Below are 27897 nucleotides of genomic sequence, written 5' to 3'. Positions count from 1 at the left end.
GATTTCTGTGGAGAGCAGTTTGGCAATATCTCCCCAAATTACAAGCACATATATACCCTTTGACTCAGGAATCTGACTTCTAAGAATTTATCCAGTAGATGTGGTCACATACCCATGGTATGACATGTAGACAAGATTATGTGCAGCACTCTTTGCAATAACAAAAGATGGGAGACAACCCACATGTCCATCTAGAAGGGACCAAAGAAAGAAATTACTGTATACCCATACCTCGGAATATTACTCAGCTGTAGAAAGAGATAAAGAAGTTTGTTTTGTCAGCAGACATGAAATGATCATCAAGATATATAAAGTGAAAAAAGCAAGATGTAGAAGAAATATAAAGTACTCTATCTACTATTACTGTTTTAAAAAGGATGGGTGGGAGGAAGGTATCCCTGTGTGTATTGTTAGAACAAGAATAACATGTCAATAAAGTTACATCGGAAATTCATATATTAGTTGCCTCCAGAGGAAAGCTGTGGGTACCTGAGGGATGAGGATGGAAGTAAAGAGCCTTGTGCCTTCCCGAAAAAGAGTGGAGTCACAGTAATTGGGGTCAACTCAGCAAATGTTAATTGAGGGCTGGCCTTATGGGAGGCACGGTGGCAGGTGCCAGGGACCCAGCAGTTAGTAAGACAGACAAGTGCCCTGCCCTCACAGAACTTACACCCTAGTGAAGGAAACAGGCAACGAACAAATAAAATATAAAGATGGACAGACAGATGGAGGGGGAGAAAGGGAGAGACAGACAGATGGAAAGAGAGAGAAAGGGAGAAAGAGGAAGAGAGAGAGAGGAAGGCACTTTGTAGAAAATTAGAAATGGCATTGGAGAGTACATACAGGTGGGAGATCTATTATCTTAGACAGGATGGTGGTCAGAGAAGGTCTCCTGTCATCCAGGCATCGGGCTGAGCATCCAGGGGCCGCGTGTAAAGGCCTGAAGGAGGTAATTCTGAGCAGGCAGCAGGGAGGCCAGTGTGGCTCAAGCCGAGAGAGGGAGGGACTGTGACAGGTGGCTGAGCTGTGTCCCCGCATTGCACAGCCCTTCTCCAGGAGCTGTGCAGCCTGCCTGGGCACTGGTGGTGGTGTCAACTCCTCAGGGTTCCTGGGAAAGACCAGCCCCCTTTCTGACTTTAGCACAGGACAGCTCCAGCTTTAGAACTGTGCCAGGTAAACGGGTTAGTCCATTCTACATTGTGCAATGATGTCTGTCTTTTTAGCTGATGCCTGTAATGACGTTTCTCTGAAATAACCTTCCAGGACCAAGGGATCCCTCTGATAACTCCAGTGCCACATCCCAAATGTAGCATTTGCTCCCATAGCACAAAAGCAGCCCTCCGTTCTCCTAGAGAGCCTGTGTATCTTGGAAGGAAACAGATGCAAACACCTCTTCCATTTTTGGCTATTCCTGAGCCTGTGCGTTCCGGAAGGAGTTGCAGATGAAGCAGCCTTCTGTGCTTCTCTTCTGAATGATGGCTGGCCCCATGGGACTGCAGCTGCCCCAGTGGGTGCATCTTCTCTGTATGACACGTGCTATGTAAACTCTCTGATCACACTGGGTCCTCGCTTTTTAAGACAACAAATCCCCAGGGGAAGAGGGTTGCATCTTGCATAATTGGACAGTTGGCTGTATCCAGAGAGAAGTGTTTACAGAGCACATTGAAAGCCAGCCCAGGGACCCACATGTTTGCTCAGCATCCACATGGCAAACAGCGAGAGCCTCCCTTGAATGCAGGGGTCAGAAAGGGATTTTCTCAAATCTAAACCAGCCTCTGGGGTGATGGCTCATTCAAAGGCTGCAGTGGAGGAAAGGGTATTCTGGAATATTGGTGCCAGGGCTTAGCTCATCTGAGATGGACATAAAGAGTCTTTTCTGGGGCTTCCCTGGTGGCGCAGTGGTTGAGAGTCCACCTGCCGATGCAGGGGACACGGGTTCGTGCCCCGGTCCGGGAAGATCCCACATGCCGCAGAGCGGCTGGGCCCGTGAGCCATGGCCGCTGAGCCTGCGCATCCGGAGCCTGCGCTCCGCAACAGGAGAGTCCACAGCAGTGAGAGGCCTGCATACCGCGCAAAAAAAAAAAAAGAAAAAAAAAGAGTCTTTTCTATGTCATTTTGCTTTTTTAGCAGCAGAATTGACCCTGGAATACTGAGGGGGCCCTGGGCCTGTTTCAGGGTCCAGGTGTCTGGAACAAGAGCCCAGAGGACAACTGTCAGAAGCAGGGGGGTGGGAGAAGGCGGGAGGCCCACTGGCTGTGCTGAGAACAGGACCCCAGGCTTTCTGCACATGATTAGTGATGAGGAGCTCGTTGCCTAGCAACAGCAGCCCCTTCCCCCTTCTATCCAGACCCCTCAGGCTGCTTGTAATGTTTGGTGACATTTTTCTTTTCAGAGCAGAGACACACAGTCGCCCCCTTAATTAGCTGAAGATGGTGCCTACCGCTCCCCCCCTTTACTGGCTTATTGATCAGATCCTGATTAGAAATCATCCCCCCAAAGCGTTTAATTATTAATTACACATTAATAATTGCTGTGTCAAGATAACCCCACAGATAGCTGTTGCTGTAAGTGGAAAGCTTAGACCAAGACCTGACACACAGGAAGTGCTGTATAAAAAGTACCTGTTCAAAGAATTAACAGGATCTCTTCTAGGAGATTCGAGGATTAATACCTACACTGAGCAGATGTGACTCTTTTCAAAGAGCTTCTCTTTATTTTCTTTCAGACTCTCAGAATGCTCCTGCCAGAAGAATACTTAGACAGCATCCCCCCAAACTGCCCCCTTTTACAGATGGGGAAACCAAGGCTCAGCAACCTTGCCAAAGTCACACAGCTAATGACACCAGAGCTAGACTGAATCCAGACCTCCTGGTCCCCAGCCTCTTCCCACCACACTTCTGGTTTCGAAATTTAGTGTTCCACAAAGATCTCACCAAGGGGTCTGTGAAAAATGCAGATTTATGATACTGACTGCCCCCCCAACCCCCTAATAGTGTCCTAAGGCTGATGTAACTAATTACCACAAACGTAGTGGCTTAAGACAGCACAAGTTTATTATCTAAAGCTCTGGAGGTAAGAAGTCCTCAAGTGGGTCTTACAGACGTAAAAGCAGGGTGTTAGCAGAGCTGAGTTCCTTCTGGAGGCTCTTGGGGAGAATCCGTTTCTTGTCTCTTCCGGCTTCTCAAGGCTGCCGGCTTTCCTTTGCTCATGGCTGCATCGCTTGGATCCCTGCTTCTGTCATCACATCTTCTCTGCCTCCTTCTTTCCCTTCTAAGGACCCTTGTGATTACATGGGGCCCCTCTGAATAGTCCAGGTTAATCTCCCATCTCAAGATCCTAAATCTAGTCACACCTGAAAAGTCCCTTTTGCCATGTAAGGTCACATAGTCACATGTCCTGGGGATTGGGACATAGACATCTTTGGGGGTTCGGTATTCTGCACCCCAAGGTTCTGAGTCTGTCTCCTGGGGTGGAGCGCAGGAATCTGCGCCGTGAAGAACCCCGTGACTATTCACCGGGGGCTCCTAGAGCACACATAGGGGAGCCCCTGCTGCCCCTCTCTCTCTCTCTTCACAAGAAGATGATGCCATTGGCAGGACGAAGTCCTTGTTTCCATTTAGTAAGATGAAAAGCTCAAGGCTGAGAAAGGTGAATTTCTAATTCAAGGTCTCACAGCTTTAGCCACGTGCCCTTGTCCCCACTCCCAGTAAATATCCTTTTCACGACAGCCCAGGCATCCGCGGTTCTCCTTCTACGTGGTGGCGCTTGCTCTGCTCCTCTTGCACTCGAGGGAACCAAGGTCCGAGACGGGTCACGTGGCCTGGCCGAGGCTCCACTTCCTGGGCACGCCTTAACCCGGCTCCCCCGGGAGGTCTAGGAGACCTCAGACACCCCCGCTGCAATCCCGCCCGCACGGAGACGTATCCTTAGCAATCTGCGGAGAAACACTTTCTACCACAGAGTGAGATTGATGGGCTACATTAATTTCAAACACGCGAGACAGAAATGACATCTAAGCCTTTTGGTGGATTATCTACACAGAGCAGGCTGATGGGAGGCAGGGGTGTGGTGGTGACAGGCCTCTTCTGTTCCAGTCCCAGGAGGAAAAAATAACAAAGGAGACGCTGCGTTGCTGGTGCGCACGTGTGCGAATGAACACTAGGGGGCAGAGTTTGTCCAGGAATGGGAGCGCCCGTGCCGCTTTCCTGTGCTTTTAAGGACGATTTTAGAGGGGCGAGCTGATAGCAGGAAGGAGGGTCATTGCCTTTAATAGCTTCTTAGTCAATAGGTTTCTAATTGGGCTGTTAATCTGGAAATAAGTATAAAATAAGAAACCCAGGGGGTGGATTGAGAGCGGATGCAATGTGAATAATGAACATCCCACGAATGACTTTTTTAAAGGGTCAGTTGTCTCATAATCTTTGTTCTTCTCTTGACCGCTACATGGCAATTTGTCGTACGGAAGTAGGTCTCAGTATTGAGAAATGCCAAGTAATATTTTAATGGTTTTCTAGTACATAGTTTCTGCTGCTGAAAAACATTGAGAAATAGATATATATACATTAAATATACATCTGCACATATATATGCAGATTAATGTGATCACGTACTGACCCATAGACACTCCTCCTCACACCCGCTCCCATGCTGTCTCACCACCAGAATGGAACAAGCACTGCAGAGGTGGAAGGACAACAGCTACACGCTGATCCCTTGCTTGGGAGTTAACCCCAATAACACGCGACTCAGCCATCTGTTAAGGCAGTGACATTTAGGCATGTTTGAATCTACAGTGGCCTGAGGAGATTCTCTTGTTTAGAACACTAGTAACTACCATATGACTATAGTTAATAACACTGTACTGCGTGTTTGAAAGTTGCTAAGAGAGTAGATCTTCAAAGTTCTCATCACCAGGGGAAAGAAACTTTTGGGACTATGTGTGGTGATGAATATTAACTAGCCTTATTCCGGTGATCATTTTGAAAAATGTACAAACATTGTATCATTATGTAATGCACCTGAAACTAATATATTGTTATATGTCAATTAGACCTCAATTTAAAAAAAAAGAACCAAAAACAAACAAAACAATAACTACCATAAATGAGAACTCATTAGGTACCAGGCACTGAGGTTTTCTTGCATGATCTCACTTAAGCAATATAACCCTATAAGATAGATACTATTATTATTATCTTTATTTTCCAATTGAGGAAACTGAAACTAAGAGGGGTTAAGTAAGTTGTCCAAGATTAGCTAGCTAGGAAGTGGTTCTTCCAAGACTCAGACTGAGATCTGACACCAAAGCCCAGGTTCTTAGCTCCTGTCATTCTGGAAGCCCGAGCAGTCCTCTACTGATGGAAAAATCCTGGGTCATATGTTCTGACACTTTACATTCTAATCTGAGCATGGTGCTGATTTGGTCCATAGTCTTAGGAAAGTGAGTCCACCTCTCTGTTGAAACCTAAGATCTTATAGTGAGGCAAGTACTGAATAACTCAAGCAGTCAAAATAAATATAGTATAACCTGTATGTTAGAGACTTGGGGCATCAAGAGCCCAGATTAATGTAGAGTCCAGGGCTATCATCGGCCTTGAGATCTGCAGGAACCTGGCACTGGGTTCAGAAGAAGGAAGTTTCTGTAGTACGGAAATGTAACAGGCTGGTGTGACCTGAGTAGAATTATCCTGTCAAGCTCTGGGTTTAAGAATATGGATGGATCCCTCTCCTGCTCACGGGCCCTAGAGTTTGGGGGCCGTAGACGTGCAGGAGGATGGCCATATGTTGGGCAGACAGACCTGTGCATTGGACAAATGCTGTCCAAGGCTGTCACCTGGGGGTTGGCTGGAAGAAGTCACATGTTCCTTAAAGGACCACCAGAAGCCTACTGGCACTGTGCCAGAGCACGCCCCAGGGCCACTTGGCCAGCCACAGGGAACAGCAGTCCTGCCACTGGCAATCACAAAGAGGCATACTGAGCTTTGGCTTTTCTTCCTCTTCCTCCAAAGCCAGAAGGGTTAGCATAGGGAGGGAGGGGAGTGGGGAAGAGAAGACCCTGTCTCCCCTCCACTTCCCCACTCCCAAACCTTCTAAAGCCTGTGACCTAGTCTGCGTTAGAGGCAAAGAGGAAAGCTTTGGATCAAATAAAGATTGAAATTTTAAATTGAACAGAGCTGAAGCTTAATAACTGAAGAGGAACCATCTTGATAACTAAAATGATGAAAAATTATAGAATCAGACTGGTATATACATAGCTAATGGAGCCTGCTACCCAGTGGGAAAAGGCGGTTCCACAGAGCATAACTGATAGATCTTTTTTGAGGGGGGAGAATCCTTTTCATGTTTATTCCCCCAGAGAATTGACAATCTCCACTAAACCTGTTGCTCAAAGGAAAATCAATAAATAATACATATTCTGCCACAGGTGAAAGACTGGAGCCCGCTGTTCCAAACTGCACAGTTACATCCTGCGCATGCGTTGGTAACAAGGCTCTCCAGGACCTGGGTCTTGCAGGAGCATCTTGGGTACCTCAGATAATGGCGGAAAACGCCAAGGGTTTCTCTTCTTATCAAGATTGTAATTATATGTCTTTCTTCTGCTTTCACAACAAATGCTAGGTTAGGATATTTGTCTTCTTAAGCGCCCTCCCTCTGCTCAAAGACTTCTGCCCTCTGAGAGGTCTGGATTAATCCCCTCCATCTCCCCCCTGAACTTTCAGAGCTCATCTTGAACCCTGGGCTTCAGAATGGCTAACACAGTATGAACTTAATTTGCAGAAATAATTATGATAGTCTCCCCCCAACTCTGAGTTCCTTCCACCCATTGACTATATAGATTTGGGCAGTACAAGAACCCATAGACAGATATATCAGTGGAAAAATGGAACCAAGGACTATATCACAATCCACTCTGTGATAAAAGATGATGTCATCAATTCATGGGAAGAGGAAAGAATATTCCATAAATAGTGCTTGGATAGTTGGTTAACTACATGTGGAAAAACAAAAACATTTAAATTCTCACTTCATACCCATCAATTTCCAATGGATTAAAGACTTAGAGGTAATAAATAAAAGAATAAAAATGCAGAAGAAAATGTAAGTAAATATTTACCAGACCTTGAGATTGGGGAATAACTTTACAAAGATAACAACAATAGAGAAATCACATAAGAAAACATGATAACTTTGAATATATAAAATTTAAAAATGTATACACTTTTTATATTTAAATAATATAAATACGGTAAAAAAGTATGGTGGTAACATGGCCCATTAATCCCCATTGCACCAGCTGACAGTGAGCCAACAGCCAGTATGTGAGTGAGACCATCCTAGACCATCTGTTCCCCAGCTATGCCACCAGCTGACAGCAGATGCATGAATGAGCCCAGCCGAGATCAGCTACACCTGGTCCAGGTCATCAGCTACGTCTTGCTGACCCATAGATTTGTAAGCAATAGTAAATGTTTTCTGGTTTAGAACACAAAGTTTTAAGGCGATTTGTTAGGCAGAATTAGATAAATGATGCAAAATGAAAATGACAAATTGGAACAAGTCTGTGCAAGAAATATGAAAGATAAAGATTAAAATCTTTATTATGAAATGAGGTCTTATAAATCAACAAGAAAAGCAACATCTGCCACAGAGAAATGGCTATAGGACATGAGGAGATAAGTCCTTAAGGAAGAAAAAGAAATGGCTTAATAAACTAATGGGAAAAGATTAGACTTCACAAAAATGAAAAGTGCAATCTGAATATTAAACCACATACGTATTTTTTACTTATTAAATTAACAACAATGTATTAAAATATTCAATCATGATGAGTGTAGTAGTGGGATGGGCACTCTCATATCTATGTATGGAAGTATAATTAACAAACCATTTTTTGAATGTAATTTAGCAAGATTTAGAGAAAGCCTTTGGGGCAGATGCAGTTGGTTGGTGTGGAACACTACATTATTGTTCCCAATTCCTCATCATGCTCTTTGCGTGATTCTGTAGTTCCTTTTCCTAGAAGCAAAGTGTACTTTCTTGCATATTGACATTGTGCTTGGCTTGTGGCCTGTTTTTGGCCGATGGAGTGTTAACAAATGTGTCCTGCAAGCAGAGGCTTCAGCATCCTCTGGTTTCAAGTTTGTTCTCTTGCATTTCTCGTTTTACCACAAGAAGAACTTCCCCTGTGTGCTCCTGCCCCTTCAGTCTGAGACCCAGAGTGAACACGTGGATTTGGGAAGATGGAAATGGCAGTGGCAGAACAGTGTTTGGAACTTGCATAATCTCCACATAGAAACAGAGAGCACTTGAGTAGCAAAACCAAAAACCCACAGATCTTTTCCAACAAAACCAGGTGAGAAGGGATCCCTGTGGACTCTGAAATACAAGCAGGTGAGGAGAAATCATTGATAGTCACAAGAAAAGCAGTGGGACATCTAACAAACCTGAGAACAAGAAACCCCTAAAATATCTAACAGGTATTCACTGGAAAGCTCAGCAAGCTAGTTTTAGGACAACAGCTGAAACTCTGTGCCGACTACAATTAGCAGGTGAGTACACAGTCCTGGAGTAAGTCTAGCCCCTGTGAACTCTCAAAACTCACCAGCGAGGGCTCCCTTTGAGGACAGGGCCCTTCCCTGAGGATACTGCTGGGAGTGGGATTAAAACTGAGCAGACACCATTGTAAAGCAATTATACCCCAATAAAGATGTTAAAAAAAAAAACAAAACTGAGCAGAACAGGCACTGTAGCGATGAAGGAAAGAAAGTCCAGATAAAAGTGGATGAGGGGAACATATCCAGGAACTCTTACAAAGCAAGCTGTTATATTTTTGCACTACATGAAACACAACAGAATGAGTAACTTTGTGAAGTTAAAAAAGTTATCCTTGGTAAAAACCTCCTTGTAAGAGGTCAAATCTTATACAAAGTTATTCTAAGAAAAATTAGAATAAGGAGCAGAATAATATCCCTACAGATAATGAAAGCAGGCCAGAAATATTTGCTTTAAAAAAATAAGAAAGAAAAAGAAGAAAAATTTAATGTACTATTTCAAAATGAGCTAAAAGACATTAAGAAATGATACAAAATATGAAAGACTAAATTAATGAGAAATAGAAAAACTCAGAAATGAAGTGACAGAAATTAGGAAAAACATAGAAGTAAAATAAATGAAGGCTAAACTACAAGGAATCCAGTGAATAAATACACAGATAATGCCTTAAGAGAAATAGAAGGTTAAAATGAGGAAATTTTTAAAAATAAATTAAGAAAGAGATAAAGATTTGAGAAACAATACAACTATTCAATAAATATAAACAAAGAAGATCCAGCGTATGGTGAACAAAAGTTCCTGAAGAAGAAAAGCAAGAGAATTGAACAAATACTAAATATAATTCAAGAAAAATTTTTCTGAAATAAACTCAAAAGTACATATTAAAAGAGCACACTACACATAAGAGAATATTGAACTGAATGACCAATACCAAGAGAAATTTTAGTGAGATTTCTGGATTTTAAAGAAAAAGGAAAAAAACTTCTTTAGGCATCTAGGTTGAAAGAACATGTGGCTTATAAGGGAAGGAAGATTGTTATTAGACTTTTTGATTGTAGCACTTTATGTCAGAAGAAAATGGAATAGTATTATATATTGTGACATCCAAGTAAAGAAAATGTGACTTTCAAGAACACAGAGAAGCTGTTATGAACATGAAGGAACTTAGGGAATATTCTTCCTATGAGTTTTTCCTCAGGAATCTATTAGAGAACAAACTTTAGGTAACCAAAATGACTAGAGAGACTTTGATATAAGGAATTATGGTGAGCATTACATATATAGTTACTTGTAGTTGAAGACCAAATAAGAGTAAAAGAGAGAATATAGTATGTGATGATTGTATGTTTTGACAATATGGATGTAGTACAATTAAAAGAAAAATGAAGTGAGATGGGGGTAGGGTATGCAAAATTTAAAAAAATTGTTTCTGGTAACATAGTTGGTGGTGCTTATTCTGAGTATTACTATTCTGAAACCATTCTGTGTATAATGTAGGATAAAGTAAATGAGCAATCATGGAATATTCTGTCATTCCTTATGTCCTTGAGAACCATACCAGAATTCTTGTTATAGATAAAGGAGATTCAGGAGTAATATAAAAGAGATTAAAGAATAGCCCCGTAGTCCTGAATTTGGATTGGAAGTATCACTGTGAACTCATGAAATGTTTCATCTTAAAAAATATATTTCCTAGTTCTGTTCACTATAAAAGACGAGAAATATTGACCAACCCATCCAATAGCATAAGAGATTGTGGTTATGAAATGCCATTTTCCACTAAAAGAAAACCAGCACTTCTTGAAGAAATGACTGATTCCAAATCTGTGGCAAAAATTATCCTGGAATATTTTGTCATATCAGACAGCAAGAAATCTGTCAAAGACAATTTGGGTTATGTCAAAGTGACATAGAAGTCAACTAGAAGAAGTTCCCAGGGGTCAAAGATAAGAAAATTTAAGCTGCAATAAGGATAAGAATTGCCATGGATCAAAACACATTGAATATATTCAAATTCATGAATTCATAATAATAAACGAATTGGCCTCCTTTGGAGGATAATAGGGAGTTAATTCATTCTTTTGAAAACTAGATAAATAAAAGAAAAGAAACAAGCATTATCCCCCCTTTCCCATATAAGCTGTACCACTGGGTAGCCATTAGGAGATGAGAGGATGTGTTTTCTCTTAAAAAGTAATTTATTTAATAAGTAAGGTGAAACGATAGACTTATTATCATTTTGCAACTCAAATGAATTAATCGGTGTAGGCATTGAGCATTAAAGGCTGGTAACATAAAAAAAAAGCAGTGAAAAACAGGTATCACCTATAGACTTGCCATAAAGTAAAAGCAGGTTAAACCTGATTCTATTCAAGCCTCTAGATTCAGCTGCCCATTTGCAGGAAATATGAAGGACAAAGGAATGTGCTGAGTTGTACTATGAATATGCAATCAGCAAAATCCAGGCTGTGGGACATTCTATAGATAAATAGGCCCAGGTTCTTAAACAGATAAATTATAAGAAAAGAGAAATATAGAAAAGGAAATGGTATATTAAAAAGGACTTAAATGATATGTCAATTAAAAAAATACTAAACCATAGGGTCTATGGATATGTACATGAATGATTAAGCCATAAACCAATGCAAGGAAGTGATTACTGTAAGAGTCAGAATTGTGGTTATTTGTGGGGAAGGAGAGGGGTATATTTGTGATGGGGCATATAGGGAGAGTTCTGGGTGTCTGGCAAAGTTCTATTTCTTAACCTGGGTGGTGGTTACAAGGGTGTTTGTTTTATAATAATTCACTAAGATATATATTTATTTTGTATTGTTTTCTTTATTTTTATTTTACAATGAAAAGTGAAAACAAAAATGACCAAACATAGAGCAGACCTGAGCCCAACCATAGGCAAGTCTAGCCAAATCCAATCTAGCTTAGCCATTTAATTGATCCAAATTGTGGTCAAGAAAAAATGTTTATTGTTTTTTACCTCTAAATTCTGGGGTGATCTGTTACACAGCACTATTGTGACTTCTGCTGTGTCATACAGTTGACTACACAGAAGCTATATCAAACCTCTTATTTCATTATTGAATCTGGAAAGGGAAAGATATTGTTTTCCTAGCCTCCCAACAGTTAATGATGGCCATTCGATACAGTACTGGGAATAAGCCAGTGAGAAAATTCTCATAGAGGGTTTGTGGGAAAGATTTTCTTTTCTAACTAAAGGATAGCTGTATATGAGGAGATTCTCTCACTTTCCTGACTTCATATATTCCTGCTTTCCTGAATTTTGGTTGTGTGACAGTGTGATGCTTAGAACCATCTTGCAATCATGAGCAACAAGCACAAGGATGAAAAGTCAATATTCTGAGGATGTTAGAGAAAAAAATAAAAGAGTCTGATTTCTTGATGACATCATTGAGTTTTCCTGCCTTCTTTCAGACATCTTAGTTATATAAGCAATAAATATCCCAGTTGTTAGTTAGCTTTTCTGTTACTTGCAGCTGACATTCTATTACTTCCTAACTTACTTTAAAAAAATGTTCATATACTTTAACCCAGTAGTCCCATTTTCATCAACTTAGATTCAGAAAGTAATCCAAGATATAGTCAAAGGATGTTTATCAAGGCATTTAGCTATAAAGAGGAATAACAGAAAATAATCTAAAAGTTCAGTATAAAAAATGATTATATAAAATATCAATAGGATGACATTATGCATCTGTTAACATTTTTTTTGGAGAATATTTAAGGATACAGAAAATGCTTATGAATAGAAAAAATTAATATATAAAATTCACAGGGGATTTCAACGAAACATTTAGAGAAGAGTAAACACCTATCCTTCTCAAATTTTTCAAAAACTGCGGGGACTTCCCTGGTGGCGCAATGCAGGGGACATGGGTTTGATCCCTGGTCCAGGAAGAACCCATGTGCCATGGAGCAACTAAGGCTGTGTGCCACAACTACTGACCCTGCGCTCTAGAGCCCGTGAGCCACAACTACTGCCCATGTGCCACAACTGCTGAAGCCCACACAGCTAGCCTGTGCTCCTCAACAAGAGAAGCCACCACAATGAGAAGCCCACGCACCACATCGAAGAGTAGACCCCGCTCACCACAACTAGAGAAAGCCTGCACACAGCAACAAAGACCCAATGCAACCAAAAATAAATAAACAAAAATAAAATTTAAAATTAAAAAACACAAAAAACTGCAGAGGTCTCATTCTATGAGGCCAGTACCACCGTCATACCAAAACCAGACAAAGATATCACAAAGAAGAAAATTAAGGCTAATATCACTGATGAACCTAGATGTGAAATCCATTAGCAAACTGAATATTAGCGAACTGAATTCAACAATACATTAAAATGCTCATACACCATGGTCAAGTGGGATTTATCTCAGGGGTGCAAGGATAGTTCAATATCTGCAAATCAACCACATTAACAAATTAAAGAATAAAAATCATATGACCATCTCATATCAATAGATGTGTCTCAATAGATGCAGAAAAAGTGTCTGACAAAATTCAACATCCATTTATGATAAAAACTCTCAACTAAGTGGGTATAGAGAGAATGTACCTCAACATAATAGTGACCATATATGACACGCTCACAGATAACATCATACTCAACAGTGATAAACTGAAAGCATTTCCTTTAAGATTAGGAACAAGACAAGGATGCCTACTCTTACCAGTCTTCTTCAACATAGTATTGGAAGTCCTAGCCACAGCAATTAGACAAGGAAGAGAAATAAAAGGAATTCAAATTGGAATGGAAGAAGTAAAACTGTCACTGTTTGCAGGTGACATAATATTAATACTATATATAGAAAATCCTAAAGATGCCACCAAATAACTCCTAGAACTCATCAATGAATTTGGTAAAGTTGTAGGATACAAAATCAATATACAGAAATCTGTTGCATCTCTATACACTAAGAACGAACTATCAGAAAGAGAAATTAAGAAAACAATCCCATTTATAATTGCATCAAAAGAATAAAATACCTAGAAATAAAACCTAACTAAGGAGATGAAAGATCTATACTCAGAAAACTATAACACACTGATGAAAGAAATTGAAGATGACACAAATGGAGAGATATATTGTGCTCATGGATTGGAAGAATTAATATTTTGTTAAAATGTCCATACTACCCAAGGCAATCTATCCATACAAATTCAATGCAATCCCTATCAAAATACCAATGGCATTTTTCACAAAACTAGAACAAATAATTCTAAAATTTGTATGGAAACACTAAAGATCCCAAATAGCCAAAATAATATTGAGAAAGAAGAACAAAGCTGGAGGTAGCATGCTCCCTGGTTTCAAACTATACTACAAAGCTACAGTAATCAAAACTGTATGGTACTGGCACAAAAGCAGACACATTAGATAAATGGAACAGAATAGAGGGCCCAGAAATGAACCCACTTGTATATGGGCAATTAATCTATGACAAAGGAGGCAAGGATATACAATGGGGAAAAGACAGCCTCTTCACTAAAGGGTGTTGGGAAAACTGGACAGCTACATGCAAAAGAATCAAACTAGACTACTTCCTCACACTATTTACAAAAATAAATTCAAAATAGATTAGAGGGTTAAGTGTAAGACCTGAAACCACAAAATTTCTAGAAGAAAACATAGGCAGTATGCTTTTTAATATTGGTCTTAGCTGTATTTTTTGGATATGTCACCTCAGGCAAGGGAAACAAAAGCAACAATAAACAAATGAGACTACATCAAACAAAAAAGTTTTTGCCCAGCAAAGGAAACTATCAACAAAATGAAAAGACTGCCTACTGAATGAGAGAAGATATTTGCAAATGATATATCCAATAAGGACTTTATACCCAAAATCTTACAAAGAACTCATACAACTCAACATCAGAAAACCCAAACAACCCAAGTAAAAAATGGGCAGAGGATACGAGTAGACATTTTTCCAAAGAAGACATACAGATGATCAACAGGTACATAAAAAGATGCTTAACATCACTAATCATCAGGGAAATGCAAATCAAAACCACAATGAGATATCACCTCACACCTTTCAGAGTGGCAGTTATCAAAAAGACCACAGGGCTTCCCTGGTGGCGCAGTGGCTGAGAGTCCGCCTGCCGATGCAGGGGACACGGGTTCGTGCCCCGGTCTGGGAAGATCCCACATGCCACGGAGCGGCTGGGCCCGTGAGCCATGGCTGCTGAGCCTGCGCGTCCGGAGCCCGTGCTCCGCAACGGGAGAGGCCACAACAGTGAGAGGCCCGCATACCACAAAAAAAAAAAAAAAAGGCCACAAATAACAGGTGTTGGTGAGGATATAAAGAAAAGGGAACTCTTGAGCACTGTTGATGGGATTGTAAATTGGTGCAGCCACTATGGAAAACAGTACGTAGATTCCTCAAGAAATTAAAAATAGAACTACCATATGATCCAGGATTTCCACTTCTGGGTGTTTATCCAAAGAAAACAAAAACACTAATTAGAAAAGATATATGCACCCCTCTGTTCACTGCAGTATTATTTATAATAGCCAAGATATGAAAGCAACCTAAGTGCCCATCAATAGATGAATGGATAAAGAAGATGTGGTATGTATGTATGTATGTGTGTATATATATATGTATATATACACACACAATGAAATATTATTCAGCCATAAAAAATAATGAAATCTTGCCATTTGTGACAGCATGGGTGGACCTAGAGGATACTATGCTAAGTGAAAAACGTCAGACAGAAAAAGACAAACACTGTATGATTTCACTTATATGTGGAATCTAAAAAATAAAACAAATAAACAAAACAGAATCATAGATACAGAAAACAAACAGGTGGGTTTCCAGAGGAGAGGGAGTTGTGGGGAGGGGAGAAATAGGTGAGGGAGGTTTAAGAGGTACAGACTTCCAGTTGCAAAATAAATGATTCAAGGGAATAAAATGTACAGTGTGGGGAATATAGTCCATAATTATGCACCATTTAAAAACAAAAACAAAAAAACCTGTGAGTGATGTCTGAGAAAATAGCAGAGTAAAGACTTCTAAAAAATCCTCAGTCCCATTAAAGCAATGAGAAAACTGGGAAAATTGTCAGAATCAACGAGAGAATGTTGATTCAAGAAAAGTGACTGGATTTCAGTAAAAGCAGTGAGCTTTGTGGCATTTTAATTAGTTGTATTCCATCCTCTTCTTCCCAGTTCTGCAGTAGCCTTGAAAACAAACATCACACAATCATGTTGAAAACCAGTAGCCTGGCAGCCACCAGAGGAAGCAGAACAGAGCTGGAGCTCCTTCAAAGCCCCATCCCCAGAGAGTGTCATTATTTGACCTGTCTGGTGGGTGGTTCGCTGGAAGATCCCACGTACAAGGCTGTCTTTATTTGACTTCATCCAGAGGTTGCCAGCATGAAGAGCCTTTCCCCAGGGGTGTTTTCAAGAGCAGTCAGAGGCAAAACCACTGGCTGCCTCAGGTGTTGGATAACTTTGGGCAAACCATAACCAAAAGCCTGAACAAAAGTCTAGGGAATGCGATGCCTACAGGGGCCTTTGAAAAGCTCCAAGATATTACTGGTAATCGAAGAAGGCCGTGTGCGTGCTACGGCTGTGCATCCGACCAGGGCTGTGTGCGAGCTCAGGTAGGCATGAGGGGGGCCTGCGCTCTCCCCTCTGGCTCACCTTGAGGCTCTGGTCAGCAGTAAGTGAAGGCCAAGGTGGAGCTGGGAACTGCCTTTCAACTGAGTGTTGAAGCATGCCCCAGTGCGCACATAGAGCCGTTCAACAAAGGCTGGGGAACTTCTTGGCTCTAGGCGTTTAGAGAAATCGGCCACTACACCAAGCAGATAGATGCTTCAGTGGCCACATACGACAAAGAATAGACTTTATAAATCAGCTCAGAAAGTCCCCAGACAACCACAGTCAGGAGCGAGAACACCAACAAAACCTGGTATTTCCAGAGTTATTTCATTATATTACTTAAAACGTTCAGTTTTCAAAAATATATATATATGAAAAAAAACCCTAAGGTAATGTGACATTCTTAGGTATATACTCGAGAGAATTGAAAATATATGTTCACATTAAAAACTTGTACTTGGGCTTCCCTGGTGGCGCAGTGGTTGAGAGTCCGCCTGCCGATGCAGGGGACACGGGTTCGTGCCCCGGTCCGGGAAGATCCCACATGCCGCGGAGCGGCTGGGCCCATGAGCCATGGCGGCTGAGCCTGCGCGTCTGGAGCCTGTGCTCCGCAACGGGAGAGGCCACAACAGTGAGAGGCCCGCGTACCGCAAAAAAAAAAAAACAACCAAACAAACAAAAAACTTGTACTTGAATGTTCATAGAAGCATTATTCATAATAAGCAAAAAAGTGGTAATACCCCAAGTTTCTATCGACTGATGAGTAGATCAATGAAGTGTGGTCTATCCTTACCATAGAATACTATCCAGCGGTAAACAGGAACGCATTACTGATGCAAGCTCCAACACGGATGCACCTGGAAACACGCTGAGTGGAAGGAGCCAGACACAAAAAGCCATGTGGTGTATGATTCCACTACAGAAAATATCCAGAGGGGCCAATCCATACCAACAGAATGTAAATGAGTGGTTTTGGGGGATCTGAGGGGAGGGGCTTTGGGGAGTGATTGCTAATGGGTGTGAGATTTCTTCAGATTGATGAAAATGTTCTGGAATTAGACAGTGGTGGTGGTGGTTGCAAAGCTTTGTGACTGTCCTCAATGCCACTGAATTGTATACTGTAAAAGGGTGAATTTGATGGCATGTGGATTGTGTGTCAATGAAAACAAACTGTGAATAGTATGATTCCAGTTTTGTTTAAAATATCCTATTTGATACAGATCTTGTGCAACTTCTCAAAATCCCCTGACTGCCTTCTTCTTTCTCTTTGTTCATTGGTGCCCCACACCAAGTCACCTCTTTACCTCCAGACTCCCTTGAAATGTCACCATGAGACAGAGGATCTGGTTTCATATGAAGCCACCAAGGGGCTACGTGATGTAACTTGGAAGCTGAGGAAAGTTAGTTCCGTGTGGGTGAGCTTTGATTAATAGAAATTAGGAGACAGGATGGCATCAGAAGGAATTCTGTGATACTTTCCCAATATTTCTCCATTCCTTGGATTGTTCCAGCGTGGTTTGTCTTTGAAAGCCTCCCAAAGTCCCTCATGCTAAGTGAACACATCTGCAGCGAGACTTGCTCTGTCTCATTGTAGCTTGTCACGAAGAGATGGCCGGCACGATAGAGCTTCGCACTACATTACTCTGCGTCTTTCCTTGCCTCATGCTGTCTCTTCTCTTCACCCTTCAGCCGTGTGCTGGCCTCTCCTAAATAAAGTGTCAGCACTGCAATCCTTGGTTCTGCTTTTCAGAGCAGCCAGGCTAAGAAAAACGCATATAAATTTAAAAACTTGGATGAAACTCCCTAATATCAATAGTGGTAATTGTGGAAGCACGCAGCTTTTATTTTCTTCTTTACTTTTTGCTGTTATCCAAATTTTTGATAATAAACATGTTTTTCACACTTAGAAAAATAAAACAAAAAACACAAAGCAACTGGGTTTGGCGTACCTTCTCAAAGAGAATCCTTTGTACTTATCCAGATATTAGTCAGTCACCTAAATAGCCTCTTTGTTTACTGTCTTTTGGCACTTGCTGAGAATGGGTAAAGTTCACAATTATTCATTCAACAAATATTTTTTGAGTGCCTACTGTATTTTAGACACTGTTCTAGGAAACTAGGATCTGTCAGTGGAACAGACAACATCCTTGTTCTCAGCTTATATTCTAATGGGGAGAGTCAGACAATAACTGAACAAATAAAGAAACATGTTAGTTTTGATAAGTGCTCTAAAGAATAAAGCTGGGTAAAGGGATTGTGAACAATGGAAGTGGTATGGGGTGATAGTTTAGGGATTGCTGCTCTAAAGGAGTCATTTGAGTAGAGAACTAGATGAAATAAAGGAGATAACCACATGGACTTCTGCGGGGTGGGGGGGGAAATATTCTAGAAAGAAAGAACATCATATGCAAAGGCCCTGAGGCAGGACAGGGCTTGGCATGTTTGAGTGGCCATGTCTATAGCTTATTTGAGGAATAGCAAGGAGGTCAGTGTGGCTGGAGCAGAGTGATGGAGTAGAGAGTGGTAGCAGAGGAGGTTAGAGAGGTGACAGGAGCTCCAGGGTGTAGGGCCTTACAGGCCTTGGTACGGACGTTGGATTTGCCCTTGAGTAAGATGGGAAGCTATTGGAGGGTTAAAAATTTTGGAGGGGATAAAATTTACCATTTTAACCGTTTTAAGTGTACAGTTCAGTGGCCTTAAGTACGTTCATGTCGTTGTGCAACCGTTATCACTGTTCATCTCCAGAACATTTTCATCATCACAAATCGAAACTTTGTATCCATTGAATAATAACTTCCCATTTCCCTCTCCCTCCAGCCCCTGGTGAACACAGTTCTACTTTCTGTCTCTGTGAGTTTGACTATTTTAGGTACCTCATATAAGTGAAATCGGATAATATTTATCCTTTCATGTCTAGCTTATTTCACTCAGCATAAAGTCCTTAAGGTTCACCTGTGTTGTAGTAAGGGTCAGAATTTCATTGGAGGGTTTCGAGCTGAGGAGTGAGATGACTTTACTTACACTGCAAAAGGATAACTCTGGGTGCTTTGTGGAAAGAGACTGTAGGCAACGAAAGCAGAAATGCAAAGACCAATCCCAAGGCCATTGTAAGTCCAGATGAGAAATGACGGTGGACTGGACTCAGGCGGCAGTGCTGGAAATGATGAGAGATTTCAGGATCAAGATGTATTCCAAAGGCAGAGCTAACCAAATTTGCTGAGGGTTGGAGTTTCAGGTATGAGAAAGAGTACAGGCAAGGATGATCAAAGGGGTTGTGTCTGACAACTTGTAGAGTGAGGCAGTAATTCACAGAAATGGCCAAGGATGCAGGTGAAGTGGGATTCGGCACTGTGTGTGTGTGTGTTTGTGTGTGTGTGTGTGTATGTGTTAAAGTTTAATTCTGAACATATCAAGTTTGGAATGATTATTAGACTTCCAAGTAGAGATATAGACTATGGATATACAAATCTAGAGTTCAAGGGGGAGGAGAGAAGTTAGGGCTTGAGATACAAAATTAGGTGTCATATGTTCATAAAAGCCCTGGATTTAAAGCCCTAGATCTGGATGAGATTCCCCCATGACCTAAACACAAATCTAGACAAGAAGAGGTCTAAGGAGGAAGGCCGGGGGCACTCTGATGCTCAGAGGCCAGGAAGATGAAGTTGACCCAGCAAATGAGATTGAGAGTGAAGGGCCAGTCCATTAGGAGCACAATCCTGAAAGAGACGGTTCATGAACAGAACAGTTCAGGAGGAGGGAGTCATCAAGTAAGGAAGATTGGAAATCACCATAAGAATGACAATGGGGAGATCTCCTGGGTCCTTATCAAGACTGGTTCCTCATCACTTTTCCACATAAATTGGGAAGTCGGTTCTGAGAGCTTTCCTTTATTCTCCCAAAGGGAGAGAGTTGAAGAGAGTAAGAAAGTAAGTGTCCTAAATCCAATGAGTGCTACTTCCAAGGATCCTTTATCTTCTACCCGCTGAGTCACCTGAGACCTTGCTGCTGAGGTCACAGCATTGATTCCTTCAACTAGGTCACTTAGCTTTTCCTAGGGTTTCCCTTTGGATCACAGATTGTCCAGAGTTTTCAGAGCTTGTCCCCGTGGTCCCCATCCTGTGTTTGTTTGGGTTTGTCTCCTTGCCTTGTCAAGTTTGGCTTTATACAAGAACTTTCCATTTTTCACATTCCAAGCTTTGTCTTCCTGACCAGACTATTTGCATCCATTAAGCTTTTTCCCCTCGTGCCTGCTGACCACGTCTCTTCTCATCATTTAAATTGCATTTCTACATTCAGCTCCATTTCCACTGCCGAACTGGGAAATGTCTATCAATCATTCTATGAAAATTTTTGAGTGCTGCCTGTCCAGAGCCCTGTCATAAATGCTACACAGTATACCAATAATTTGACACAGTCTTTGTCTTTAACTTCCTTCCGAGGTAATTTGGAAGAGAAAAAACTAATATGTAAAATGAGAGGTAACTACACAATAAATCATGTTTTCCAGAAATTACCATCAATTCACACTGATGCCAAATGCGAGTCAGGGAAGATGGCATTTGAGCTGGGACACTGAGAGATGAGAAGGTTTGAATAATAGAAAGGAAAGGGGTGGGCAGCCCAGGAAGAGGGAAGATAATTAAAGCCTTGATGACAGGAAGGTGCAAGGAAAGGTAAATTTGATACAGGTTGTAGAGTATGAATATGAAGCATTAGATGCAAGGAATTTAATAGTGGGTGCTCAAGAGTTTTTGAATAATGTGAAAGCAATGCTGAAAAGAACAGCTTGGAAGCTTTGGTCAGTGTGAAGAATTAGGAGTCAAGGGGACCAGTGAAAAGACTGGTGCAGTAGTCCAGCTCTGACGGGATAAGAGCCTGGGCTTCCAACTGGTGTAGGACAGAGCACTTCTTTCCTGAGACTTTCACCAGCTGATTTCTCTTGGTCCAGGTTTAATCATGAGCCCATCCCTGAGCATATCTCCATGGCAATGGATATGTGGTGATCTGATTGGCTAGGTTCTGGCCCTGGGGGTGGGGCCAACTCCACCCAACCACTGACAGAGGGAGAGGGGTGGTCCCAAAGGGAAATCAAGACTGTTATGGGAAGGGAGGCTAGAGGCTGAGAATATAAAACTAGTCCTCCTCACTGCTTTCCGTTCATTCTTCCACCTACCACAGACTAACCCACCGCTCCATGGAAACTGTTCTCACCAAGATCACTCACTCCTTGTTTACCAAGCCGAAGATCTTTTCGTGCCTTATTATCTGCTGCATTTGACACTGTTCTGCCCTCTAACTATTAGTACTTAACAGGGTTCAGTTTTCGGCTCAGTCTCTTCTTCCTGTCCGGATTTTCTCCTTCTTTGGCTGCCTCAGAAGAGTTCAGACCCTTCCTCCTCCCACCTATCTTGGACATACCTCTATTGTGGCACATCTTACACTGTACTGTGATTATTTGCGTGCATCAGAGGCTATAATGTATCTTTGTAGCGCCAGCCCCTGGCACTCAACAGGAGTAGACTCAATGACCCAAAAGAAATGGAGGGTGCTGGGGAAGTCAGTTTTGGAAAGTAAGAGAGTGAATTTGACTTCAGATTGCTGTGTCAGGGATGGTGGGACCATCAAACAGCAGTGTCCAGTGGAGACAATTGAAGACATGGTGCTAGGAGGAGCCCACTAGATTAAATTTCATGAGAGTCGAGACCTTACCTGTCTTGTTCTAGCTTCTAGAATATGGCACAAGGTAGGTGCTCAATAAATATTTGTTGAAACAGTGCAGGGAGGTGATAGGTGGAACCATGTGTGATTGAGATTTCTAAGGGTGGGCACAGAGCCAGGCCTGACCCCAGGGGAAGGGTCCTGCATTTAAGAGAAAGGATGAAGACCAGATGTCACATGCAGGCAGACATGTGCCAACAAGCAAGGGGCGGGGGCCTTTCTCTTCATGTGCCCCTTTTTTATGAGGAAAGAAATCTTTCTTAGAACCCCTTTATTCGATTTCGCCCTATTTCATTGCCTGAATTAGGTCACATGCCCATGCTGGGCTGCCGGAGAGGTGAGAAAGCAAATATGTGACCTTTTCAGACTCTATCAAGACTCTGTAAATCGAGTTTGATGACATGGAAGAAAGGAGAAGGTACAGGGATGGCTAAGGGATTGTATCTGCCTCATAGAGAGAAGTGAAATTTTAAATGGGGAGGAAGAGGAGTACAGATTTTCTTTAAAAACCCAGACTTACTTTGGGGACATTCTTTCAGGTTCAAAGGGTTCTTCCAAATTAATTCTTCTAGTACATTACACAATATGCAAATGATCCAGGAAAACTGAGTCTCCTCTCGCGTCCCCTCCTGCTCACCTCCTTCTCAGCAGCAGCAGCAGGATCTTGGTTTGAACACTTAAACAACACTGGGGTGTCTGTTCTCCTCCAGGTCAGGGGGGAAGTTGAATTTCAATGACTCCAGTTCGAAGCAGTGGTGTACTCTAGGAAAGCTGACTCTGAGATTTGCCAGATGGGTCAGACCTATTTGCAGTCCTAAAAAGGCCTGAAATCGGGCTTCCCTGGTGGCACAGTGGTTGAGAGTCCACCTGCCGATGCAGGGGACACGGGTTCGTGCCCCGGTCCGGGAAGATCCCACATGCCGCGGAGCGGCTGGGCCCGTGAGCCTACGGCCGCTGAGCCTGCGCGTCCGGAGCCTGTGCTCTGCAGCGGGAGAGGCCACAACAGTGAGAGGCCTGCGTACCGCAAAAAAAAAAAAAAATAATAATAATAATAATAAAAAGGCCTGAAATCATAGCCCTGACACAAAGCTGCAGGGAGCAGAAAGTGCAGGCTTCCCCTTCTGAAAACAGCATCAAGGAAAATGTTGCCACAAAAGAATTCATTTTCCTGTTCCCTATCCCAGCCTGCAGTTGGGCCTAGACTCTTGTTCCTGAGGGACACAGTACAGCGGTGTGAGATGGGAAAAGGAAAGGAGCCAATGATTTTTTAATGCTGGATTTTTGAAGTGAAGGAGAACGTGATGATTGCTAGAAAAAGGAAAAAGTGCAGGCGGAGGAAGTGATTGGGAAAACCACTGGCAGGGCTAAAGCAGTGGAGAAGCCGCCCTAGACTGACAGCAGGACAGAAAAAGACCTTTGTCAGAGGCAGAAAGAGACAGTGGCCAACAGGTCAAGGTAGACAGCAGCCAACAGGTCAAGGGAGGCCTTCCTGCCCTTTTATGTGGAATCCAAAAAAAGCCAAACTCAGAGCAAGAGGGAGTAGAGTGGTGGTTACCAGGGGCCGGGGGTGCTGGGGGAAATGGGGAGATATTGGTAAATGGGTACAAACTTCCAGCTACACGATTAGCTTGTTTTGGGGATCTGACATACAGCATGGTGATTGTAGCTACTAATACTGTATTATATACTTGAAAGTTGCTGGAAGAGTAGATCTTAAGTGTTCTTACCACAGAAAAGAAATGGTAATTATATGATGGGATGGAGGTGTCATCTAAGTCTGTGGCGGTAATCATTCTGCAATATATAAGGGTGTCAAATCAACAGGTTGTTACACATTACACTTACACAATGTTATATGTCAAGTGCATCTCAATAAAGCCGGAGGGTGGGAAGGATGGCCTTCACAATGTCAGGACCACAGGGGAAATGTTTTCCACAAGCAGCCGACTTATTATAATAGCATTTCGGAAGCACTGACCGTGCCAGGCACTGTTCTAAGTTTCTACTTGTATTATCTCACTTGGCAGGTAGTCTTAGTTTTCTTCCATGACAGAAAAAGAAGCCTAAGCACAGAGAGGTTAAGAAATCCCTTGCTCCGAGTCCCTGAGTGACTGAAGGGGGAAGGCAGGGTGTAAGGGAAGGCTGTCTGACTCTGGTTAGCACTTGTGAGCCGCTCTGCTAAATCCCTTCCAGCTGGTGATGCAGGCTTCCTTATCACTTAGCAGAGACAGCTCTGGTCACTGGGGGCAGCTGAATTTCCATGGAGAAAGGAGCATCTCCTGGCGGCTTTGCCCTCTACACTTAGGACTGTGGAAGGGCAGCCAGGAAGCGAGTGTCTCCTTCCACACCAGGCGCAGAGCTAGGGCTTCAGAAGGGATCTAACTCCAGCTGCGCTTGTGTGTGGAGGGCTCGGTGGTCAGGACAGGGGCTCTGGAGCCAGGGTGCTCAGGTTCCAATTCTGGCTCCACTGCTTATGAATGTCACACCCTGAGTGCGTTCCTTAACCACACCATTCTTCAGTCTCCCATCTGTAAAATGAGGTTGGTAGTAAAATTACCTACCTCATAGTGTTGTCGTGAGGATTGATTATACATAATATATACATATACACAAACGCATATATCGATACAAAAAAATTTCAATTTTAAAAAATTTATATATTACATATTTATTATTTTATACATATACTTTTAATGTATTAACCATATTAATAAATTATATATTAAATATATAAAATTATATCTGTATATAAATATACACATTTATATTGTATAAATATATACATGTATCGTATACATATATATGCATATTTGTCAATTTTTATATATTATATATTTATTTTATACATATACTTTATATATTAAGTATGTTATACATATTTTATATATATATATATATATATATATATATAAAATGATGAACAGGGTCTAGTGCATAGTAAGTGCTGTGTGAGTGTTAGCTTTTGTTATTAATGGGTCATTTCTTCTTACTCTGAAGGGATAAACATTGTGGAGGAAGTTTGGAACTCCCTGGAAGACCCAAGGACTCTTCTTTTTTAAGCCCCTGAACCATTTCTTAAGCAGAAGCAGTGTGACTGTTGTGTGATGACAGGTTGGGCCGAGTGACTCTCAGATTCTAGTTGGTTTGTGTCGCTGTGGGATGTACTAATGGCAAAGGTGCATAAATCTGATCTTCTCTGATATTTTCTCCTATAAATTCAAGTTGGAAATTAGTTCTTCAAAATCGTGATGGCCCAGATATTATTTACATTGCAGGCCCAGCTTAAATATGCGCATTTCCATGAAGGCTTCCTGATTCTCACTTGGAAATAAAATTCCCATATTCTGTGCTTCATCCTTACATCTCTTGTGGCACCTATTGTTATCATTTTAAAGTAAGCTTTGAACATTTTTATGTATCTTTTAGTCAGACTTATCAAGGTATACTTTTTGTACAGTAAAACTCCCCCTCATTTTTAGTGTACATTTCTGAGTTTTGACGAACACATTTAGTGGTATAACCACCAGGACCATAATGAAGTTATATAACATATCCAACCCCCAATAATTCCCTTGTGCCCCTTTGCAGTCAACCCCTTCCACAAAACCTAGGCAACCTGGTCTGTCACATAAATTGAATCATACCATGTGTTGCCTTTGGAGTCTGACTTCTTCACTTACATGAAATTCACCCAGGTCGGTGCACGGATCAGCAGTTCACTGCTTTTCAGCGCTGAGTACAACAACAGTATCCCTTTATTGGATGCATCACAGTTCATTTATCCATTCACCTGTTGAAGAACATTTGGGTTCTTCCAGTTTTTTTTAAGATAATGAGTAAAGCTGCTCGTTTGTATACAAGTTTTTTTGTTTTTAATTATTAATTAATTTTTTTTTTGCGGTACGCGGGCCGCTCACTGTTGTGGCCTCTTGCGTTGCAGAGCACAGGCTCCGGACGCGCAGGCTCAGCGGCCGTGGCTCACGGGCCCAGCCGCTCCGCGCCATGTGGGATCTTCCCGGACCAGGGCACGAACCCGTGTCCCCTGCATCGGCAGGCGGACTCCCAACCACTGCACCACCAGGAAAGCCCTAATTATTTATTTATTCATTTTTGGCTGCATTGGGTCTTCCTTGCTGTGCGTGGGCTTTCTCTTGTTGGCGGCGAGTGGGGGCTGCTCTTCGTTGCGGTGCACATGCTCCTCATTGCGGTGGCTTCTCTTGTCGTGGAGCACTGGCTCTAGGCACGCGGGCTTCAGTAGTTGTGGCTCACGTGTTCTAGAGCGCAGGCTCAGTAGTTGTGGCACATGGGCTTAGTTGCTCCACGGCACGTGGGATCTTCCTGGACCAGGGCTCGAACCTGTGTCCCCTGCACTGGCAGGCGGATTCTTAACCACTGCCCCACCAGGGAAGTCCCTGTATACAAGTTTTTGTGTGACTGTAAGTTTTCCTTCCTCTTGGGTGACACTTTGGAGCGGAATTGCTGGGTTACATGGTACATGCATGTTTAACTTTGTAAGAAACTGTCAAGCTGTCCTCCAAAGTGGCTGTACCGTTTTGCATGCCCATCCAGCAATGAATTCTAGTTACTCTGCATCCTTGCCAGTGTGCTTCCTTCTTCTCTTCCCTCCTTCCCTCTCCCTCTCCCTCTCTCCCTTTCGTTTTTTCTTTCACTTGCATTATAATAGGTGTGTAGGGGAGTGAACTTTTTGTTGAGGTATAATATACTTACAGAAAAGCGCACAAATCCTGTGTCAAGCTTGATGAACTTTTACAAAGTGAATGCATCCTTGTAACCACCATCCCAATCAGAAATCAGAGCATTACCAGTGCCCCAGAAACAACCCTGTGCCCTCTCCCTGTGCTGTGGAGTAAATGTGGCTCCCCCTCTGCCAATGCATGTTTTGAAATCCTAACCCGCAATGTGACGGTATTAGGAGGTGGGGCCTTGGGGAAGTGATTAGGTCATGAGAATGGAGTCCTCCTGAATGGGATTAGTGCCTTTATAAGAAGAGACACTAGAAAGCTTGCTTTCTCTCTCTCTGCTCCGTACTAAAGGCAACCTTATTCTGACTTCTATCACCATAGATTAATTTTTGGACCTTCTATAAATAAGATCATACACTTATACTCCTTTATGTGGCTTCTTTTGCTCAATATTATGTTTGAGAGGTTCATCCATGCTGTCGCATGTAGTTATAGTTTGTTTATTTTCTTGCTGTAGAGCATTCCATTGTATGAATATACCACAATTTATTGAACTGTTTTCTTTTGGGTTGTTTCCAGTTTTTGTCTTTTATGAGTGATGCTTCTGTGAATATTCTCATGGCCATTGGGAAGGTACCCAAGACCACCATCTGGTTCAATAATTCACTAGAAGGACTCACAGATCTCAGAAAGAAAGCTATTATACTCAGTTATGGTTTATTATAGTGAAAGAATACAAACTAAAATCATCAATGGGAAAAGGTTCATAGGGCAGAGTCCAGGAGAGTTTCAGGTGTGAGCTTCTGTTGTCCTCTCCCAGTGACAGCACTTGCTTCTCCCAGCAGTGATGTGTGGCAATATGTGTGGATTATTGCCAACCAGGGAAGCTCACCCCAGCCTTGGTGTCCAGAGACTTTATTGGGGGTCATGTAGATATGGTGACTGCCCACGTGAGTGTCATTAATCTCCAAGTCCTCCAGGGGTCAATCTGATACCACGTGGCCCGAGGCCACATAAATCACATTGCTAGCATAGATCAGTGGTCCCCAACCTTTTTGGCACCAGGGACCAGTTTCGTGGAAGACAATTTTTCCATGGACGGGGGTTGGGGGGATCGTTCAGGTGGTAATGTGAGCGATGGGGAGCAGCAGATGAAGCTTCGCTCGCTTGCCTCTCACCTCCTGCTGTGTGGTTCGGTTCCTAACAGGCCGCGGACCAGTACCCATATGCGGTCCAGGGGGGTTGAGGACCCCTGGCATAGATGATCTG

The 27897-nt window shown here is 42.3% G+C and overlaps 1 protein-coding gene across 2 annotated transcripts in view; it reads left to right on the top strand.

Annotated features, from left to right (window-relative positions):
* Nucleotides 1-20822, top strand: part of TMCC3 (transmembrane and coiled-coil domain family 3) — a 119131-nt gene extending 98309 nt beyond the window's left edge. Inside the window, exons 4-5 of one of the 2 annotated variants that reach the window (XR_003432951.1) lie at nt 2726-8583; nt 20812-20822. Coding sequence is in view for 1 of the 2 variants with exons in the window: in XM_027107207.1 (XP_026963008.1) it covers nt 2726-2857 (132 nt within the window). In the remaining variant the exon portion in view is untranslated. Of the gene's footprint in view, nt 1-2725; nt 9072-20811 lie in introns of those variants that run through there. The other variant, XM_027107207.1, reaches the window with a different exon arrangement.
* Nucleotides 20823-27897: the final 7075 nt, after the last annotated feature.

Source organism: Aethalodelphis obliquidens, unplaced genomic scaffold, assembly GCF_003676395.1.
Source record: "Aethalodelphis obliquidens isolate GAN/ISIS:26980383/991018 unplaced genomic scaffold, ASM367639v1 scaffold8, whole genome shotgun sequence".
Taxonomy (NCBI): domain Eukaryota; kingdom Metazoa; phylum Chordata; class Mammalia; order Artiodactyla; family Delphinidae; genus Aethalodelphis; species Aethalodelphis obliquidens.
This window is presented reverse-complemented; position numbering and strand designations above follow the sequence as displayed.